This window comes from Tenebrio molitor, chromosome 1, assembly GCF_963966145.1.
Source record: "Tenebrio molitor chromosome 1, icTenMoli1.1, whole genome shotgun sequence".
NCBI lineage: Eukaryota > Metazoa > Arthropoda > Insecta > Coleoptera > Tenebrionidae > Tenebrio > Tenebrio molitor.
Window position 1 is genome coordinate 35,619,729 of NC_091046.1, and position 23,643 is coordinate 35,643,371.

The 23,643-nt window shown below is 32.2% G+C and overlaps 2 protein-coding genes across 3 annotated transcripts in view; both read left to right on the forward strand.

Moving 5' to 3' along the window:
* The first annotated feature begins 664 nt into the window (after window positions 1-664).
* Window positions 665-15,662, forward strand: Pkg21D (Protein kinase, cGMP-dependent at 21D). Its single transcript, XM_069045326.1, has 10 exons — window positions 665-885; window positions 8,209-9,233; window positions 13,014-13,225; window positions 13,283-13,563; window positions 13,614-13,783; window positions 13,835-13,937; window positions 13,993-14,241; window positions 14,289-14,901; window positions 14,957-15,145; window positions 15,352-15,662. Exons 2-10 carry the CDS (start codon window positions 8,238-8,240, stop codon window positions 15,512-15,514), a joined length of 2,976 nt encoding a protein of 991 aa, XP_068901427.1. The 5' UTR covers window positions 665-885; window positions 8,209-8,237; the 3' UTR covers window positions 15,515-15,662.
* Window positions 15,663-22,544: 6,882 nt separating this feature from the next.
* Window positions 22,545-23,643, forward strand: part of LOC138140844 (phosphatidylcholine:ceramide cholinephosphotransferase 2-like) — a 58,006-nt gene continuing 56,907 nt past the window's right edge. The window contains exons 1-2 of one of the 2 annotated variants that reach the window (XM_069061743.1): window positions 22,545-22,728; window positions 22,783-22,870. In XM_069061743.1, the coding sequence (XP_068917844.1) occupies window positions 22,858-22,870 (13 nt within the window). In that variant the 5' untranslated portion in view covers window positions 22,545-22,728; window positions 22,783-22,857. The remainder of the gene's footprint in view (window positions 22,729-22,782; window positions 22,871-23,643) is intronic. The other variant, XM_069061747.1, reaches the window with a different exon arrangement.

Consider the following 23,643-nt stretch of genomic DNA (forward strand, 5'->3'; position numbering starts at 1 on the left):
TAAAAATATTAATGAAACAAAAATGGCAACCCTAATCAATATAATGGCAAAAACAAAGCTACTTTTTCCAGAAAGTATATTGCAAATATTTACAATTGCGCCCACTTATTTATTATCTCGGTTAGATCTATGTCACAATTAATTAATTTTTACTTAGTTTGCATAATTATTTTAGCAATTTGTGTGATCATGCCTACATGCAATGAATACAATCGCGGGTGCGAAAAATGCATAATATCGTTGAGCTTCAACAGAAAAGGAATGCTGAAAAAAATATGGGGCGAAGTGCTTAAATGTCAGTTTAATGTTCGCAAGAGTACAATTCGTATGCAAACCATAAGCTATATTAATTTTTGGAAACGTTGTTGTTGAACAAAATCAGATAAGAAAAATCGCACAAACAGAGTTAATAAAGAAGAATATTGCAAGTGCGAGAGTAAATAATATGGATGGACCACGTGATATCGATATGGCAGAAGCAATATGAGCAGAATGTACGGTGGTAAAAATTCACCCACATAAAACAACAGCCAGATACGGGAAGGATTAAAAAAGTAAACACAAACATTTCATGTGCATATTATATGCTATTTTTAAACAATGATAAGATTACAGTGATATGATAATGCTCGCTATAATGAGAAGAGCAAGGTCGATAGGGAATAGTGAATTAGATGAAATCAACTTTGTCAGATTACACGAGCGCATGTTACACTGAGCCAACCTAACGCAACTTCACTGTTTTTATTTTAAGTACTTGACAACTTGTTCGATGACTCTATAAATAACGATACTTTGTTCATTTTCGTCGAGTGTCTGTGTGATAGATTTTTGTGCATTCGGCATATCATCAATTGGGCCAAATGTGTCCCGACTTTTTGTCAGGTAAGAGAACGCGTCGCCACTTCTGCCCCATTCTCACTTTTCATTAATATTTCATTCATACCAATTACTCCCTAATCTTGAAAATGTATCAAGAATTCTTCGCAAACAGAGGAATGCGTTTCCAACTTTTTGATTAAAATGAACAATGCACGAGCACATTTTTGACAAATTGCTACAATAATTAGTTTTGCGCTTAACAGCTAATCAAATTTTCACATAGTTTCCACATCACGATCGCTTAATTTGCGAGATTTGTTTTGTCATGTAAGGATCATGGGTTCGGTGTTACATCATTAATTATGACAGAAAAAGGATTTCGAATGGGCAATTTACGTGATCTTATACTTCTTAATTTGGTAACTGGCGGTAATCATAAAAGTGTAATATTTATATTTTCAAAACGTGGTTTCTAATGCGTTGTGAGCGCGGCCGAAGGTTGACGGGGAGACGTTTAAAAACAATTTTACCACATATCCTTGACATTGGCTCTTCTAATGACTTCAAATTACGTGCACTATACTCGTGCAATAGGTGTCTGAGAAATTTCCATGAGTAAAGATGCTGAAAAAATTCTCTTTTCACTTGGAGATCGTGCAGATTTGTGTTTTTCATCGGTAACGCACATGTAGCCAACTAATACAGTAACAAAGGCAAAATCGTGTTATAAAAATATCATATTTGCGCAATATGCAAATTTACCGACTCATTGTTAAAGCACAAACAGATAACCTACAAGTCCTAAGTTTAGCTGAACGACAGGTCAAACGTATTCCAATATTTTCTGAACAAAAGGATTCCCTACGAATTTATAAAACGAAAGATTTTTTTTGCAATAAAATTGAACGCATTTGTGTACGCTTAAGCAAAAACGAAATTACCCAATCTATACTGTACCTAACACCTGGTAATTACTAGTTATAACCGTATCATTATCTATTTCATTCAGCTCGTTATAGATGAGTTATTTTTATTAAAAAATGATAATATTTTGATCCTGTTACACGTTACAAATACCCATAAACCCATACATGCAATAAACAAATGTCCAACTTGTTGCAATCTAATAACCAGCGCGAGCTTGGCGATTTTTTCAGGACCTTCTAAATGATTCCATGACGTACATACAACTATTGGAACATTTTTATTTGCTTTATATAAAGCCTTCTATTTGCTCAAGCTGGCGGAACGGTTATTTCAGTTCACGCACACCAAAAAGGATTTCTCATGATAATTATTACTATCAGCACATAACACAGGCTCAAATTTGACCTATTTTTTTTTATTTATATAATTTGTTCAAATTTAAACGGATTAACCTAGCATTCAACAACTACTTTTACAATATAAAAAATTAAACTAAATTTACATTCAGAACAAAACCGAACAAAAACACGTTCATGGATTTTCAGTTTGTATATTAAATAATGGAGAATGAAACAACGCTTTAAACAACCTTTCTCAATTTCAGAATTAGCTGATAATAGTAATTACATATTTATGTACAGAAAGTCTTTTCAAATTTACCCTGATTTTCGTAATTTGCTTTTATATTCTGCAAAAAATGTTTCAAAACTTAATTTGGTGACCAAGAGAATGGTAATAGAAAAAGAAATACACTCCCCCACATAACACATGTTTATACTCGTACATGTAAAATTTGAACTTTAACTTAATTTTTTTTTCTGTGTTATTCTTCCGAGAATGGAATTGTATAAAATCCATATTGCACATATCAACATAAGGAGTTACAGTAATTGATTAATTTGCTCTAAAGTATTGTGGTAAACGAGATGGTTCTGCAATGTCTTGCATACAGTCAACAAAAATTAACACAAGCACTGCAAAAATCAATTATCATTCCAATATAGGGTAGAAATCTTCGTAAAGATTAAATTTAGTCTATTTATACCAAATGTTTGCAGAACATTTGCTATATACTTAAGAAACAAAGTGATGCGATAATTGTTGAAGACAACGGAATTAAAAATTACCTATATTAAAACAAAAATTACCGTTTAACTGAAAAAAAAAACAATTATAATTTTTATGGCACACCCTAATTATGCTAACTATATCTGAAAATAATTATCCACAAATATAAATAGGGTTGTTGTCACTACATCTAGGTACCAGGTGACTATAAATGAATGTGACTTTTTTCTAAAAATTACTTTGGCAAACCCTGATCAACACATTGGCGTACGTATGTCACTTTTCACATTTTATGTATTAATAAATCGTGTCAAATAAGCGAGTACGCCTATGTTTATATCAACTATCCCATTAAACAGCAGAATAACCAACAACAGTATTACCAACCTATGAAAAAAGTCACATTCATTTATAGTCACCCGGTATTATAGTCGCTTTCAATTATTACATCCGTGCTGTCAATATGACAGTACGTTGACATCAATTGCTGTTTCAGTTTAGTAATTTTGAATTTCCTAATTTGGTAATTTACCTTGACGCCGCAAATTAACAAATTCAAATTATTGTCTATCATTTCCGACAAATCAAAGAAAATAATGTAGTCTGATTCGGATTCCAAGGATGACTTATTATGCATTCACGATCTTTTTGGGACCGAGTTGGCTATGAATTTTTCTTTTCATTTTGGACTAACTGACTCAGTGATGCAACGGATGCAATTTTTTTTTCTGTCAGTGTCTGTTCGACATTTTCTTGCCACCGGATTGCCAGATTTATTATTTTAATATTCGTAAGAAACTAAATGATTTATTAAGTATGTAAAAATAATTTAAATTTCCGTCAAAGGAACAGTCAAAATTGCCAAAATAATTTGATACGATAAAAAATTTCTATTAAATGATTTAATTTAACTTAAAAATAACACATCAGATTCGAGAGATCCGGCAACAATGTACCTATTCAGAAAATATAACCCTAAACTGAAAACAACCTAACCTAACACAAAAAGTGTCAATTTCCTTTAGGGAATTTAGTTATCACCGAGGTACTGCCAATAAAATCACTAGATGGTCATAGCCAACTCGGTCCCAAAAAGATCGTGAATGCCTTATAGTTTAACCATGTTTTACACCATGTTAAAGATTGAGTTTTTGTTTGTTAATGTTTCACGAAATATAAATTTTCTTTTACCATAACCTCAATTTTTTGTTTGACATTTTTTAACTAGGATTTGCTTATACTCTGAATTCTGGTTATGTTATGAATTTGTATGTACAATCTGGTACTATTAGGTACGAACATTAAATTTTGGACGTCATTTTTCTAAAAAAAATTGTATTACTGAAAGTCTAAACGCTGTGCCAAAATCAAAAAACCATTGCGGTGCAAATAAAACACATTTTTCATGACATTTCCTATTACTTATCACAGTGACGGATTAGTCATTTGCACCACAATGGTTTTTTGATTTTGGCACAGCGTATAAATTATGCTTTATTAAAATTGTCACATGAATGATAAAATTGTTGTCAAATTTGTCTACAATTTGTCAATATGCCACCAGTTTAAAATATTAAGTTTTAAATTTTTATTTATTTGTTTCATTTTTTTTTTAATAAAAACTTCGTTCTATTCAATTTGTCTGATTTTTAAAACTTCTTGAAAGTTTCGTCGGCAAATCTGACATTCACATTTTCAAAATTGACACAAAAATCAAAATTAATTGATCGCCACCGTACATATGAACATAATTTTGTGTCTACCAACAATATTATAATACTTGGTGACTTTAATATACCGCAGTTTATCCAAAAGGATAAATATAATTGTAATCTTGTTACGGTAATTAACAGATTTAGCCAATATTTGAGTTTGAAACAATTTAATGATATCAAGAATTTATCTCACAGATTGTTGGACCTTGTTTTTTCCAGCCTTGAGTGTGTAGTTATACATGATTCTACACCGTTTGTGAATGAGGACTTGTACCACCCTGCACTATCTATATCTGTATGTTTGTCTACTTATGATATAAATTTCGTTCCATCTAATACTGCTAAAACTTACAATTTTAAGAGAGCTAATTATGACCTATTGTATCAGGAACTATTAGCTACTGACTGGTCATTTCTTAATTATTACTCTGAGATCGATGTTATTGTTGACAAATTTTACAAATATTTATATAACGTACTAGATAAGCACGTTCCAGTTCACAACACAAATAATAGAAAAAATAATAAATTTCCATGTTGGTTCACTTCTTCTATTATTAATAACATTAAACTAAAGTACAATTCTTTTCGCAAGTTCAAGAATTCAAATAATGCATATTATTACCAGAGATTTGGGGAATATCGCAGGTTGATCAAAAGGCAAATCGCCTCTGCACGTGTTGCTTACTTAAGTAGCGTACAAAATAACATAAGAGATGATCCACGTAAATTCTGGTCATATATTAACTCAAAAAAAGGTGTCTCCAGAATTCCGGGAAGAGTAACGTGCAATGCTGATGTCTTTGATGCACCTCAAAATATAGTTGATGCATTTGCTTCCTTTTTCCAATCTGTCTTTATAGCATCTGATCCAGATCCCCAGATCTCGGGCGTTAATGTAGTATCGGGCTCATATTTAAATATAATTCAAATTTCTGAAGCTGATATTTCCGCAGCTATAGCCTTGATTAAGAATTCTTTCACTGCAGGACATGACCAAATACCAGCTTTCTTGGTAAAAGACTGTAAAACCATTTTTATTCAGCCGCTGTTGACAATTTTTAATGCTTCTCTTCGGCAATCTAAATTTCCTTCTTTGTGGAAAATATCCAAAATTATTCCGGTTTTCAAAAACGGTGATCGTTCTACTATAGACAATTATCGCCCAATATCTATTCTATCCAATTTTTCCAAGATTTTTGAAATCGTTTTATACTCATATATTTACCCGTACATAACTAACTTTATTTCCCCTCAGCAACATGGTTTTCTAAAGAAACGTTCTACAGTTACAAACCTTGCCTGCTTCTCACAGTACGTATCCGAATCAATTAATCAAGGTTCACAGGTTGATACTATTTATACTGACTTTGCCAAGGCGTTTGATCGCGTTGATCATCGCTTAATCATATCTAAACTTGACATGTTCGGTATAAGTAACAAAGTTTTACATCTATTACAATCATATTTATTTAATAGACAGCAGTTTGTCAGTTATAATGGATTCTCTTCGTTCTTGTACCATTCTACATCAGGCATTCCGCAAGGATCCAATCTTGGACCGTTATTGTTCATATGTTTTATTAATGATCTACCTTCCGCATTAACCTGCGGTAGTCTCTTGTATGCTGATGATAATAAGATGTATTCCACCATAAATAACTTAGCTGATGCATTGACCTTGCAGGAAAACTTGAATAGACTTTCTTCTTGGTGCATACTTAATAAATTAGCGTTAAATGTTTCAAAGTGTAAAGTTGTTTCTTATTCATATAAAAAGTCACCATTGCTATTTAACTATCATATAGATAACTTAATTTTAAAACGCGAAAATACTATTAAAGATCTTGGTATATACTTTGACGAACGACTTAATTTTAACTATCATATAGACATTGCAGTAAATAAAGCATTAAGTATGTTGGGTTTCATAATTAGAAACTCGAGGGACTTCACCAACATTGAAATTTTTCAACTATTATTCAAAACTTATGTCATTCCCTGCTTGGAATATGCCTGTTTAGTTTGGAACCCCTTTTACCAATGTCACGTAACTTCTATCGAAGCTGTTCAAAGAAAATTTTTAATCTACTTGCATTTTAAAGTATTTGGTGTATTTCCTCTGGTGGGAACTCATAATCATATTCTTCGCGAGCAATTTAACTTTTTGTCATTAGCTAATAGGAGAAAAATTATTATATTATTATTCCTTCATAAATTGATCCATTATAGAATTGATTGTGCTGATCTACTTCAGAGATTATGTTTTTGTATTCCTCGAGTTAATAATAGAAACGTTCTGCCTTTGTATGCGGCTATGCCTAGATCTAACACCCTACTTCGTGCACCTATTCAATCTATGTCAAGTCTGTATAATGCAGTTTGTAAAGATTTTGACATCTATTACGTTTCTGGGTGTTATTTTCGAAAATCTCTTACGATCTATTTTGTAAATAAAAGTTAGGATGAATATCATTTAGCATTAATTTAGTTTCATGTATTATTATTACTAATGTCATTTTTTTGTCATTTTTGCTCTGTAATTGGTTCTTCCAGAACTGTTGGGCAAATAAACATTATTATTATTATTATTATTATTATTATTATTATTATTATTATATTAAAAATGACACTGACAGCACGGATGTCGTTGAAAACGACTATAGTGTAACATTCACTTTAATAAATATATTATTAACTTTTACAACATTATCCTCCAAAGTCTAAACACTAACAGCCATGAATATGTGATCTTAACGTTACGATAACAACTTTAAGCTCAATATTAGTAAATAGCATTTATTACAGTGTTATTCTATGTACACATTATCTTTTCAAAATTTCTTTTTTTATAACCACTGCAAACCAAACCGTTTGCGATTAAACTACAAATAAATTTTCAGTCTTTGTAATGCAACAATTACACTATAAAAGTTCATTTGTCAACAATACTGTTATTTGACAAATATTTGAACTTTTCAGCCATCGCGTAAATATTTGTTCTTATCAGACCGCAAATTTTATTCGCGTATTTATTTTTACTTCTCTAAAAATTCTTTGTATCAAGAGTATTTAAGTCATGCTAACTTTAGTCAAAAAAATTAAAACAATGGAAATTTGTTATAACTGCATAAAAAACAAATAAACTATTATTAGATATCAGTATTTAACATGTTTCTGCAATTGCGGTAACTCTTGGTTACTTATGGTTTCTATTTCTGTTCTGTGAACCAAAATTTTTTTTGGATTCCTGTTAGTACCAAAGTGTAAATAAAATTCTTTTGTAGTGAATATTTTATCATTTATCATTTATTAATTTTATATTTTACGAACCTGAAATATGGTAATTATTTTCATTGGCATCCATTAGATTGCATATATCTATCACCAGTGTAATTAATAAATTTGGATTTACTTTAAAGTGTTATAGGTATCCTTAAAGTTTTATATAAACGCTAAAAAAAATATTGGCTAGCACTATTAACGCTAAGATTTTACTTTATGGAAAGGTTAGTTTAGGCAGTCCTTTATTTTATTTTTGTTGTATAAATTGAGAATATGTGCGTGCGTTTAGGTTTTGTTAATGCTCGCCTCTTGATCACAAAGCCGCACGCATCATTGAAAATATTATTAAAAACGTTGGCCGTAAATTTCCACATGTTTGTTTGTTTTTCAGTGTGACGAAAATAATTGGGAGTTTTCCTAATGGTCGATTCGGGAGTTGAGCCCAGAACCCCATCCTCGATGAAGCAAATAAATAACCTGATGGTGAAAGAATCGTACAGTTTAAAATTGTATCCCGCCTCGGTGAGTGAGCTGTCAGCGATGATTGGCCATGCGCGCAAAGAATCGTTTCCTGAATGCGCACCCTGCCAAACCGCCCCCGAAGAGGACGAACCGCGCGTTTTCTTTAAAAAATCGCACACGTGCGGCAGTCTATACGCCAAGTGCGGCTGCAACAATGAAAACGGCTCCAAGTCTTCTCTCGTCCAAACCTACTCGAATCCGTCCCCGGAGCCGCCCCCCGGCCACCCGAAGAGAGGTTCCACGCCGGTCATAGCCACCATCTACCCGAAGTCCGACACAAAACGCCTCTCCAATCCAGAAATCAACAACACCAGCTCCAGACACAACAAACCGACAAACTCCAAGACTGTGATCAAGGCGAACGTCTACTTGAACCATCCGGAAATCACCTTCCCCATTCCCGTGGAGCTCCAGCAGGAGGCTTGTGATAGATCCGTGCCAAATCTAGCCAAATCACTTCCGACTAGCATAGATCACGCAGAAATCAAGAAATCCAACCTCGACTACCACAAGTACAACGCCTTGGCGTACGAATGCAGCGCCAGTAAGGACGAAGAAGCGAAGAAGTTTTTGAGCGACTTCGGAATCTTTGGACCGATGGGCAACGGCGTCGCGACTACGCTCAGGAGGAGCTCGAGGAATTCCATCGACGGGGACGTCATCCACCAGATCCGGAAGAATTCCAAGAATCTGCTGGAATCGAAACGACGGCATTCCGGGGCGCAGGAAGAGACCGAATACTTGAAAACGAGTGTGGCGCGATTAAAGAAGGAACTGGCGGAACTGGAAGTCAAATACGGAACGCTACAATCGGAACTCTACGATGCTAGAAAGGATCTCAACTGTAAAGACAGCCAAGTTCTTAAATTACAAAGAGAAGTTCATAAGCTCAAGGTAAGTTTAATATCAGTTGTATTGTTGTCACATTATTGTCTTGCCTTCAATGTATCTATTTCCCTCCGAATTCAAAGAAAATGTAGCGAGCGCTTCCATATACCCTCCTCACAATGTTATCGGCATTATTATTTAAATGTCACACGGTTTGTGCGAGTCCTTTACAAAACACTATCTGCCTTTTACAATACTATTTATTATTTTAACACCATTCAATACTGCGTAATTCAACTTTACACGTTCTCGACAAGATAAAAACCACAAATCACATGAAAGCTCACGTTGAAATCAAGATGTCCTAAATTAAGACTACGACACGCTACTGTTCTATTAGTTCAAGTCATTGGCCCTTGAATTTGTGAGGGCGACTATAAAATAGTTGCGTGCAAATGTAAAATTCACGAAATAGAGGCCCCTACAAGTCCTAATCCATTAACACTACTGTATTTAAACCCAGTTTTGGTTAAGTACTTATAAAAATAAAATCATTTGAAACGATAACGTATGGAAGAAACAAATTATTATAATACACAAAAAAAAATCATTCGATTTGTTTATTGTAGAAACATTTATTCTGTTTTCTGATAAGGGAAAATATATTATTCCCATCACTCCACACTTAAATAATTATTCTCATTATTCGAATATTAATTATTTACATGACATGCGTATAAAGAGAGATCTTGGTAAGCAAGATATAATGGTAATCCGTTAAACATTTATTTATATAATGACATTTGCTATTATAATTACTTCACACAAATTTCATTAAAATGTGTTTTTTATTATTCCTAAATCATAATCTCTGTTTTTGACACTAAAATGCGTGCAAAATCGGTGCTTTAAAGCACTAAAGCTTTAAAGTCACTAGGCAGCAAATTCACCTACATGTTAAACCATGATAAATACACATTTATACACAATTTACATAGCAACGAAACAACAACAATTACCATTTCCATAACAACGATTATTGACACAGATTACTTCGAAAAAGGATTTTCAATTTACTTGTATTGTTATAATTTTCAGATTGTAGTGCAGGTGTAATAAAAAATAGCGTATGACACACGTGTATACGGGCCTTTAAAGCACTTGCGACGTGCATCGCGCGTGCTTTAAAGGCTTCCTTATAAACTTGTATCATAATATACTATTACGACATGATTTTTTTAATTCATTTTTAAATAACTATTTGATTTTTATCCTTATACACATTTTTGATATCACTAGATCAAAAACTTTATTGTATGGTTGAAATTAAATATGTAAAGAGATAAATATGTAACATACAGGGGTGTTTGGAATACACGTTCACAAAACGAACGGTAATTCAGGACGTGAGTAAAAATCATAAACCAAACATTTTCGTGTTCGAAATAAAATTACTGGTATATTTTATAAAAAAACAAACTAAATAAAGATGATTAAAAAAACTAATTCCGATTATTTAGCAACAGCGGAAGTGGGTAATTTTTGCCTTAGTTACGTTTGTTAGAATTACAATAAAAATAAAATAATTACACCTTTTTCTGTCAATAGCGTTAAGTTAATTTCCTCTTATTCATTTTAATAATAATTATTAGTAGATTATACGAGTATCATTAAGTGTAGAAGTTTTTTTGTACTAAGCCCAGAGATTGAAGATTGAGACGAAGTCGAGGTGGGCAACAGGGCGAAGCAGAAAAAGACTTTCTACTCTGAATGCTAAATTCCATTTTATCTTCAAGTAGATCACAAAAAAAAATCAAACATGAATTAATTTATTTTCTTTTGGTGCAGTTAGAGTAAAATAATTTTCAAATTTTACTTGAAGGTACTTGAAGGTTTAATAATACATATTAGTAAAGTCTACTAAAGTCTAAAGTTTATTTTTTAATGTTGAACGATCATCTTGCTATTTTTGATCTTGAGATCTGTCATCCGTACACATGGGCGACTCGTGTTACACCACAGTAGCACCACTCGCTTTTTTAAAGGATTTTTTTTAATAGGGATAATTTAATTATTAAATATTTAGTGTAATTAGGTATTGATAAATAAATAGTGAGAAGTGCTTCAAATGACCTTACATTTGACTCAGTCGAGCCGCCTGCGGACATTTCAACTCTTTGGATTTCAAGTGTTTCAAGTCGGATTAGAAAAAAAGGTGCTACTTTCGATCGCTTAAAGATAAAAATAATATTACAAAACAACTGACAACTTTTTTATACATGTATTTTGATAATATCCTGTAAACGCTGTTCAAAAATCAAAAAACCATTGTGGTGCAAATGACTTATCTGTCACTGTGATAACTAATAGGAAATGTCATGAAAAATGTGTGTTATTTGCACCACAATGGTTTTTTGATTTTTGTACAGAATTTATATCCGAAATTTTTGGCAAGACTTAAATTACAAACCACATATTCCGTCTTAAAAGTGGTTTATTATTATACATATTTATTTTAAAAGAAAAAAAAATGCAGAATAAAGTTGCAGACATTGTATAATAATAATAAAATGTTACTTTCTGTTTGTTTAAACCAAAATAAAAGTCTATATACACTGTTTGTATATTATTACGTTTTCTATTTATTCATCATTAATTTTTTTCTCAGACAAATGCTGTAAACTTTTTCTTTCTTGTTATTTATTATTATTATTTATTATTATTATTATTACATTGTAATTCGTCAAGTGAAGATAAAAACTTAATTAAACAACTACGATTTTTTCACTTAATATTTGAATATTTGTATAGTTAAATGTTTTGTAAATAGTCTTGTTGACGTACATAAGGTATTATCCTTTTATTTTAAATCAAAGAACAATAAAAAATGAACATGAAGCAAACATCAGTCTCATTCTGTTTACACAAAAAACAAATCTATCTAGGTGTATAAATTTAAAAAATAGCAAAATATGTATGTAAAATATATAAAGAAAGGATTTCTTCTATTTAATTAATACCACATCTAAAACTTCCATTTCCAGTAAACCTACTTAGATTTATAATAATTCTAATGTACTGAGAGATTCTTTTTAATGAGGTTATTGCACTTCTCACTAGTATTGTTAAGTAGAGATAAACTTAGGTGTAATCATTAAATTTAACAATTTTATCTAACGACTTGGAACAAGTATGTATGAATGACATGTATCATCTAATCATTAATTTAAACTTCGTTGTACGGGTTCAGTGAATGAGTGAATCATCTGAAGGACATTTGAGATAAAATGTATTTATCTTTATTATATTACTTCCTCAAAAATCAAACAAAATTGCAATAAACTTGTAGTCTTGAATAAAAAGAAAATAAAGTACATAATAGCAATTCAACCTTACTATGGTAAATATTGTAATGATAAAAAGGAACACGCCGTGGAAACCCGATTTTATTTTATCATTACGTATATTTCTATCAAGTAATGGCACCTAATTCTTTTGAAAACACTATTTATATGTTTTTTTTTTTTTTCATTAGATACGCACACTTTTGACACGACATCCACGTCGGATTATGTTATGAATATTACTATTATTGTATTGACAAAGGGAATTTTTACTGCAATAAAAAAAAAATTGTTTAAGTAGATGATTGAAACCAAATCATAATAAATCTAAAAAGTGTAGGGGTCGACTATTAAGTTTTACGGACAGTAATAATATAAAAACTAAGAAATTACTGATTAAATCTTGCACGAACTAAAAATTTTGCTCGGTCAGACCCATGTCGTTTAGGAAATTTACATAATTTCCTTGTGTTTTATTTTAAAAAAATGATCAATATTTCAGAGCGTACTACAGCAAACTACAACATTTAATCAAGATGGGGATATTCTCACGAGTTTACAGGAAAAGCACGCAATGGCCAACCGAGCACCCCAAAGTCAACAGTCTCTTAATAGTAGCTGCATTTTAAAGAAGCAAGGTGTATCTGCGGAATCGAGTGAATCCACCGGTCAAGCCAGCGACATTACGCTCACGAAACATGATAAGGACTTCAGGTAGGCACTATACTTAACTAGCAATCAGCCTAAATGCTAATTTTGTCATGCAATCAGATCTAAACAACTTATCAAGGACGCCATTATGGACAATAATTTTCTACAAAACTTAGACACTTCGCAAGTTAGAGAAATCGTGGATTGCATGTACCTGAAAGAGTATCCTGCCGGGTCGTATGTCATAAGAGAAGGAGAAGCAGGAGCCCATCTCTTTGTCTCCGCCGAAGGGGACTTTGAAGTTATGAAGGAAGACAAGGTCTTAGGCAATATGGGTCCCGGCAAAGCTTTCGGGGAGCTTGCCATTTTATACAATTGCACCAGAACTGCTTCTATTAGAGGTACAGCATGTTAAATTTTCAAACGGCGAGTCTTACGGTCTTCATTCTAGTCGTTGTCGATTCCAAAGTGTGGGTTTTGGACAGAAAAGTATTCCAACAAATTATGGTCCGGACAGGGTTGCAAAGATTACAAGACAACATCAATTTCCTCAGATCTGTACCTCTTCTTCAGAATCTCAGTAACGAGGTTTTAGCTAAAATAGCAGACGTGCTTGAAGTTGTAAGTTGTTCTAGTCCAACAAAAACTGTAATACACTCAGTAATTTTTAAGGAATTCTACCCCGCTGGTGTTTATATTATCAGACAAGGGGCAAATGGTGATACCTTCTTTATCATCAGTAGTGGATCTGTCAAGGTTACTCAACGGAAACCAGGTAGAATCAATTCTGACTTCAAAATAATTGTTTAAATATATTTTTTCAAATTTAGGATCGATGGAAGACGAGGAAGAAATTAGGGTCCTTCAACGTGGAGATTATTTTGGAGAGCAAGCTTTATTAAAAGAAGATTGCAGAACTGCAAATATCATCGCTATGCATCCCGGTGTGGAGTGCCTGACTTTGGACCGGGAATCTTTCAAGCAGCTAATCGGTGATCTGAGCGAAATCAAAGAGAAAGACTACGGTGACGAGCAAAGATTCAACAGACAAATAAATGCAAGTTACGCGGAAAAACAAGGTAAAAGTCTCTTAGGATTTTATCAAAATTTAACTCGTGCATTGTAGAATATGATTACATCGGTTTGGACGACTTAGATGTTATAGCAACTTTGGGCATTGGAGGGTTTGGACGGGTTGAGTTGGTTCAATACGTCCACGATCCTTCATTAACATTTGCCTTGAAATGCCTCAAAAAACAGCACATAGTGGACACGCAACAACAAGATCACGTTTTCAGCGAAAGAAATATTATGATGAGTTGTCGCAGCAGTTTCATTTGTAGAATGTTCAAAACTTATAAAGATTCAAAATATGTCTATATGCTACTAGAAGCCTGTCTTGGAGGCGAAGTCTGGACAATTTTGAGAGACAGGGGTTGCTTCGATGAAGATACCACGAAATTTATTACCGGATGTGTGTTGGAAGCTTTTGATTACTTACATGGCAGAGGCATCATTTACAGAGACTTGAAACCAGAAAATCTTCTTTTGGACGTTAATGGTTACGTAAAACTAGTAGATTTTGGTTTTTCTAAAAGACTGGGCTATAGCAGCAAGACTTGGACTTTTTGCGGGACTCCTGAATATGTAGCCCCAGAAACTATACTGAACAAGGGGCACGATAGAGCTGTAGATTATTGGGCTTTGGGAATACTAATGCATGAGCTTTTAACCGGAAAGTAAGATATTTTATTGTAACTGAAGGTTCAGAAAAAATAAATTAAAAAATTCTAGCCCACCTTTCAGTGCATCAGATCCTATGAAGACGTACAATTTAATTCTGAAAGGAATCGATATGATAGATTTTACCAGGCATCACATTGGAAGGTCAGCTCAAAGTCTAATCAAGAAATTGTGTAGAGATTTGCCTTCAGAGCGACTAGGATATCAGAAGGGAGGAATTCAGGATATTAAAAAGCACAAGTAATCGATTGTTTAAAAAACATTTTGAAAAATACGCAGAAACCAAGAGCTTATTTTTGGCAACGTAATTTGTGGACTAAACAGTTTACCAGTTTTTCAATTATTTAAAGGATTTTTGAGTTTGATGCAAAAGATAAGCTCCCATAAGTTATCAAACGTATAATAAGACATTAAAATTACATATTTAGTGCAATAATTTCTTGCAGGTGGTTCCAAGGGTTTGATTGGAATGGTTTAGTAAGTCAAACCATGCCGGCCCCCATCAGACAACCTATCAGAGGCCCTTGCGACACAAACAATTTTGACTGTTTTGGAAAAGATAACGACATTCCTCCAGATGAATTTTCTAACTGGGATCTGGAATTTTAACAGCATTTTCAGGCTTTTTTACTTTTTCACCTTAAAATCCCAAATTAGATCAAAATTATAGAAACATATTTAGTAAGATGATTTATTGTATTTTATAACTGAAACTGACAATAATAACTTTTATGCGATAATAAATTCTTATATTTTATGCATATTCATATCATTTTTATAACATCATCAATTGTTGTTGTTAATGTCACCGTTATTTTAAACAAGTTTTGACTGAAACTAACTTTTCAAAATTGTCTTTAGTAACTGTTGGTATTTCCAGTTAGTGTTCTAAACACAATATAAAATAAAAAAATGTTTATCAGTTTTCTTTCGATTCAGAAGGCTATTATTATTATACTGAAATGAAATGAAAGCGTGCATAGATAACAATAATTAAATTCAATTCAGTGGCGATGCTCGTAGTCTATAATAAATTTAGCAGGTATTCCAAGAAAGATCGTATCGTATTTAAGCGACAACTTCGATGAATTATTTAAAAGCTATTGATTCTCTTTATCCCCGCAAATATTTCATTAAACGTGAATTAATTTCTAGAACACTCTGGTACAATATGTTTATTAGTGTCATTCAATGATAAAGTCTCTATTGCTGGTAATAAATTAATAATATTGCAAATAATGGTATAAAATAATAATCCATATAAATAGTATGACGTTTGGAACAACAAAAGAGACATTTAAAATTTATATCAATCGACGATTAAGCAAAAATCAAATAGTCCTATTTAGTAATGCTTTGTGTTTTGAATAATTAACGATTTCATTACAGAAATGAACAAAACAACTTTGTCATTAATTATTTATAAACACTTTTTTTGTGCCGTAATAAAGTTTAAGTAAATTCTTTCTTCTGTACAGTTTTATCCTTTACACGAATACTACGATCAAATACATAAAAATTGAAAAATTGAATTTCGACTTATCGAGAGATAAATTACAACTAAAGCAATGTTTTAGTTGCCAATAATTTATGTAAAAACATACTTGTTCTGTGTTTATTAACATTAAATAATCATCTAAAATTTAAAAAATTAGAAACATTTTCGATATTTTGGTTTAAATGATATAATATATCATTCAGGAAAATATTAAACATTAAATACATTTTAATAAAACAACTCAATATTGTAATTGATACGGTATATGCCATTACAAGACGTTGCGCAATAAGCAATAAACTAATGACAAAATAATAACGTTGTTGTTTTGAAAAGAAGCTTTTACCATACTTTAATAGTAATGTAATAATAGTTATTTATATCACAAGGCTACAAAATGCCATTTTGCAAGTGCAAGCACGATTTGTGAGGCAGAGGCGTCAGCCGAGGCCCACCAGTGCGAGCACTTGCAAAACATTTTCTAGCGGTGTAATACACAAGAATTTTTCGGCCGACAATTTATTTCAAGCAAAATACAGGGTGAGCAACAATAACTGATTCAGTTGGCAAAAAAAAAATTTACATAAAATTTTCAAGACTGTGAATTGTACCTATTTCGGTTTGTTTTATTGACATTATTGACAGCTGGTATACATTTCAAATTTAAAACTCTTGGTTTTTGTAATCGTTTATTAATAAAATGGTTTTCTCGTTGGAACATGACATAAAAGTCACCAAAAATCACCAGAATTTATTGCCAACTCAATCAGTACTTGTTGCTCACACGGTATAATCATTTTTGTTAAAAAATTACCAGATAAGGAATTTATTTTTCTTTCATTGGCAACAAAGGATCCAAGAAGCGACAGTCACGACAAAAGTCAATCAATTCCTCAAATATTCAAAACCGTCGTCGTTCTTTCTGTTATTACTAAGGCGTCGCTTGATACACCCTCGGCCTCTGCTGCTATACACAATGTACAGCTTGCGATAAAGGATATACATTTGCCCGACATTAATATTTTACACTTAAAAAATTGTACAAAAGTTCCACATGACATTGACATTTTGTGCTGCCAACCTAAAATTTTTCATTAAAAATTCCTGTTTCGATTTTTTTGCCTAGGCAGGGAAATGCTAGTTTCCAGACAATTTATAGTCCAGTCAATATAAACATTCGACCTTGCAAAAGGTCATGTAGTTCTGATTTTTTAATATGTTGTTTGGACTTCAGCCAAGAGTAAAAAACCAAATTTGCAAATTCGAAAGACTTGTGCGCGCTGCGTGGTAGCCAAAAAACACCAAAATTTTCGCACTAGTTTCAGTTTTTGCTCAATATCTCCTAAGATACCTTACCTTTTTTAAACTAGATTAAATTCACTACAGTTTGAGGCCTCAGCAAATTTTGTGCGTCTGGCAATTTTCGAGATACAGCTCTTTAAAAATTGGGTTTTTTTTCCAAGAAATGAAAAAAATTTGTTTACGTCTCTTATTTTATTAAGTATCGTCAAAAATACTCCTCCCAAGAAAAAAGTCATTGGTAATGAACTTTAAATATATTTATTTAGCTTTAAATTGAGATCTGAGGGGCAGCTGCAGGTTCAATGCTATTCTCCAAAGTGGCATATAACCGAAAACCTCAAAAAATGGAATTTGGGAAAAATCAATGAAAACAAATTTTCAGCGCATCAAACGTCACGTATAGGGCCTAAACCGATCAAATAAGTTATTTTAAAGTAATTTAGTATGTGTGGTTAACAACTTAAAGGGAGTCTATGAAGTTGGTGATGAAATACTGCCCTCCAAGTTCAAATGAAAAATTTTTAAAATGACGGCACTTCCGGAAATACCGGAAATCGATGCCATCTTTGTTTTTTTAAATAGAAAGGCCCCATTTTGACTTCACATTTCGATTCTACGTTAACTTTTGAGTTTAGTACGTCTTTTGGTCAATACTTATCTATCATCGTTTTTGACCTATGTCATCTTTTTTGCAAAAAAGTGAGGTTGCAGGGCTTCATTAAAAAATTTGTAATTCCTGAACCATCAGAAATAAATAATTTATTTTTACTTTACTGACTTGCCAAAGATTTGGCCGCTTTTTTGCGCTATCAACGACGTTTTTTTTATGTTTCATACGCCTACTGCAATTTTTTAAAATTGATAATCAAAAAATGTCGAAAACTTCATTTTTTTAAATGGCAACTACCGTTTCTGATATTAGATATAAATGTAAAATTAAATTTTAAAGCCACTTTTATTAACATTATGTATGCCTATTTGCAGCCGTTTAGGCGTAATTCCAATTTTTTAATAAAATATTCTTTTTTATAAGCAATTGTTTTATTTGAATTTTTATTCAAAAATAGCATTGCAATAAATATTAGATATCAACAAAACAATAAAAAACAAGCAAATTAACAAAAAAATATTTTAATGTACTTAAATGATTTCATTGAAAATATTTTTTTGTTAATTTGCTTATTTTTTATTATTTCGTTGTTATCTACTATTTATTGCATGTGATTGTTGAATAAAAATTCAAATAAAACAATTGTTTGATAAAGAAAAAGAATATTTTACTCAAAAAATCGAAATTACGCCAAAACGGCTGGGACTAGGCATACACAATGTTAATAAAAGTAATGGCGGAAAAGATCGGCCAGGTCTTTAGGAATTCAACTAAAAAAAATCAATTATTTATTTCCGATGGTTCAAGAGTTATAAATTTGTTGATGAAGCCCTGCAATCTCGCTTTTGTGCAAAAAAGATAACATAGATCAAAAACGATGACAGATAAGTGTTGACGAAAAGACGTTCTAAACTCAAAATTTAACGTAGAATCGAAATGTGAAGTCAAAATGAGGCCTTTCCATTTAAAAAAATAAAGATGGCGTTGATTTCCGGTATTTCCGGAAGTGCCACCATTTTGAAAATATTTCATTTGAACTTGGAGTAGTCGATTATAGTCAATTACCAATTTTCATATTAATACGATTTGGGGAAATCAGAAAGTTTCTAATGAACGGGCTACGTGAATCAGCCTGTATTAACGTGGATATTTGTTTTTTGATTTAGAAAACATAAAACATAGTTAGTTGTGCTCTTTTGTAAATTTTGACATAAACAGTATTCCCTTGGTTATAACCTGTTCACGTTGGATTGAACATCAGAGGTGCAAATGACTGACCTGTTACTATGACAACTCATATGAATGTTAATGCCAAATGTCTGCGATTTGCACCTCTGATGTTCAATCCAACGTGAACAGGTATTAAATAAAATTGTGAAAAAACGAAAAGTTTTTAGGAAAATGTTTATTGTCTACATAAACGTGCAACGCTAGATGTATTTTTATTACATTCGCCATAAAACAGGATCAGGGCTGTTTTCTCATCGTTCGAACATTTTAATCGTCGTATTTTAACTTTTTCCTAAATGTCAGTTGTGACAAATAAAATATTTGAAAGCAAAGCTATCATAGATTCATAATTTCATTTATTTCAATTTGATCACTCAGGTTTATAGTGTTTTAAGGGTCATTTCGTTTCCTGTATAATTTTTTTTCATTTGGGATATCAATATTCGTATGAAGAAAAATACAATTAAAATTCGAAATTCACAAAATAATTATGGTAAATTATATGTTTTTAATTTGTTGTAGCCAATTTAGGGCGTCTTCGGTAAGTAGATGTAGTTTGGAGAAACCTTGCTGGAATTTAGTAAGGGGACATTCTTCCACAATGTGTTGGATGGTTTCTTTTTCTGCACCGCATTCACAAGAAGGGTTTTCACGAATATTCCAATAATATCAATAACAAAGTTACAGCATGGGCCGTTTTTTATAAGACAGCCTGTAAATAAAAACAGTTTAAAAGAGCAGATGAAAATTTCAAACCTGACGTTTGGATAACATTTATCGCACTTTGTATGCCGATTGTTTTTCACGGCACACTTGAAAATTTCATAATAAGCTGAACCACAATTAAAAATTCTTTTTTTGTTCACTGGATGTAAAAGTCTTTTACAATCTAGAACAAAAAAGACTTTTACGTTCAGCAACTTTTTAATTAGAGAAGAGGTCACAATTTTTGGGAAATCTTTATTATGCAATTTTATATTATGCAGATTCATATTGTCTAGAAGACTACAAACTTCTAATACATCCATAGACAGACCATTTTTATCACTTTCGGAACTCATTTTTGTTTTTTCTTCTTTCTTTTATTAAACACCAGTAATTCTCACACAATTGCGACCAAACCTTACAAAATTAGAATTATGTACAACCTTTGTTTGACAGCTGTTGACATAATAGTTGGTCAGAGCATACCAGATTTAATAAAACATCAAGATCATTGTAGACAAAATTTTCTTTGAGTTTCCGCTAATGTGGAACTGTGCAGTTTTCGAAAAAACATTGTTTGATACTCGATTGCGAAATTCTTTTGCATTCTCGAATGCAAAAGTAGCATTTCGCAATCTAGAATCAAAAATAACTATTTTTTTTCAGTTAGCTATCGACCAAATGATAACTTTTAATACATCATTAGATTCAGAAAAAAACCCTATCAGACTAACCCTAAAAAACTACATGTGTCTATTAAAAAAAAAGTTGACTATCGTTAGCTATTGAAGATAACGCCAAAAGTAGTATATTATACACCAAGATGAAGAAGTTCATGATTATAGCCAGAGCGCCAAGATTAGAGCCCGAGGCGTGCCGAGGGTTCTAAGGCGCGAAGGCTATAAGGGACTTCTTCACCGTGGTTTATATACTATTTTTTCCACTACTAGATACGTTAAAACCCTTTCGGATAATAATTATTAATAAAATTATTTTGTTCGATGCGACGATCTCAGTTCTCAATTTTCAACGGTTGCTATGAAAATCATCTACGTTAACCAATGAAATCAACGAAAATCTTTCGTTGCTAGGTGACGGCTGTTCATTATTCACCTAGGTTAATAATGAAAATGATTATTAACCTTGGAAGAAAAATTCTACTTCTGGGGTCGGTTCGAGAGTCAATAATGAAGCCTTCTGAGACTAGTAGTGGAAAAAATATATTTTATGGCTGTTTTGTAGCACATGAGAAAAACCATATCTGTGTTTTCTTTGTTCATTGAAATCGGATAATAAATAAAAAAGTGATGGGTTAAGGCGTTTTTTATCAAACAACCTGTATGACACAAATACAATACCACCATACAAATTTGATAAGGTATATCTTCCTTGATAACACACCTAAGTACTAATAAAAATTACGCCAATGTTAATTCCTACATTTGAATATTGTGTGATCAGACAATTAAAACGATTTTTCGATGTAAGTAGACAATTTTAAAACTTCTGAGTCATTTGCTGATCACACCCAGAAAGAGTGGAAATAAATAAAATTAGAAGCTTTAACAAACCATTTATTAATGGCGTAAATGTTCTAAAGAGTGATCCCCAACCATAATTTATTATGACATCAGTTAAAAGTTGAGAATCTTAATTTACAAATAGGCAACAAATTAAACTTTGCAAAATGATTATTGTCACTTTAAAAATTAAAATATTTTTATCACAATTTCCATAGGGGTTACAAGAAATTAACAAAGCTTTCTCTTAATCAATTTGCATTTACGTAAATACATATTTTTGTAGCATATTCTTTGTTTCATCAGTCATATCACTTGTAGAAACAAATTTAATAGGGCGGCATTCTAACCTAATGATTTTCATTTTCACGTAATTATTTTTCCTCCCCCTCAAGTTGTTTGTAAGCACAAAATTTGTTATGAAATGTTACAATTCCGTTAAGTATGTTAGCTTAATGATTTAGGTATTTACCATTTTGGTCGCGCGTGACGTCTAGATCAGTTGTCTCATTTTACCTTTAGCTGAAGGCGAAATTATTGTTTTACAGTCCTGATTGTTCTTTAACAAACAGTAATCAAGTTAACAGACCTGAAAAACATAAATAATTTATGTGGACACTTTACCGTAAAAAAATCTATTTGAACAGTGGAATTCGTTTGCGCTTTAAATAATTAATTGATAAAAAATCATTCGACCCAGTTGCGTGGATAACAACACCTGTTTGCTTCGACAGTGTCTGTGACGACGGAGACGCAAGCGCAACCTGGAAAAGCGCCGCTCCTGGTCGTCGTCCTCCAGCAGGATTTCAACGCTCAAGAAGTCCATCCTCAGTGTCGCGTGAAATCCGACGCAGGACGCACCGCACCAAAATTCTACCGTCCGGCCAATTTGCAACAGCATGACCCAGTAAATATCGGTATTTTTTATTCTTCACAGCACCTTAACTCTTTGGATATTGTAAATACAGACACTCCTCCAAATATCACTCTCTTATTGATGTTTATTTTTTAGGCCTATCACTGCTATGTTTAATTAAATAGATTTTTATTTAACATTAACTGTTATGCGAATTGCATCCGTGATGAGATGGCAAGTTTCGGTAAGTGCCAAATGAAATTAATTCGGATGACACAGATAACGCTGATCGTGGGTTTTACAAACTGTAATATAGTGCATTGAGCTTATGTGGGAAAATCGATGCTTAGTGACATTTTGTGATAGTCCAATTAATTGTATCATTAAATGTAACCTTTTCATGTCTATAATCTGTTGCCTTCATTACGCTTTTTATGCCCACTTGTACTTACACCGGTGAACCTTACGTCAACTCGTTACTTATTACAACTTACTTATTAAAATAACATTATAGTGGTATCGTAAACAATTAAATATTTTCGCATTAACAAAAACATTTCGTAGAAAGCACGAAAGTCACAAAAATTAGAATTACTTGAAGCACTGCACCATAAAGCATGATTAAGAAAGTAAATACCAGCAACAATTATTCATAATTTTTTAATGGGAGAAAAATTCATTTGACTCCAAGATCCAAACCGAAATTACTGTGAAGAAATTAACTCACATGTGGAAAAAAAAATCGTATGCCTAGTACATACCGTTCTTGTAGAAGCAATCGTGACAACTTACTAAGTTTACGTTATTATATTCTTTTCTTCTTTCTTTTACATTTTTAATTCAATTTGTTTCAAATATACTTATAATAGAGATTTTGAGAATTTGTAGAATAGGATCATTTGTTGGCAGAATTAAAAACTTAAAAAAAATAATTTTTGCATTCAAGGACGTTTTGTAATAATTCCAGTAGGCACTTCCTATTTCCATTTTACGTCGTACTTACCTATTAAAACGTCC

Coding starts and splice junctions, on each gene's coding strand:
- Pkg21D (XM_069045326.1), top strand. CDS start 8,238: ATGGTCGATTCGGGAGTTGAGCCCAGAACCCCATCCTCGATGAAGCAA. Junction 13,938..13,992: donor GGTTACTCAACGGAAACCAG/GTAGAATCAATT, acceptor TTTCAAATTTAG/GATCGATGGAAGACGAGGAA. Junction 15,146..15,351: donor CAGGATATTAAAAAGCACAA/GTAATCGATTGT, acceptor AATTTCTTGCAG/GTGGTTCCAAGGGTTTGATT.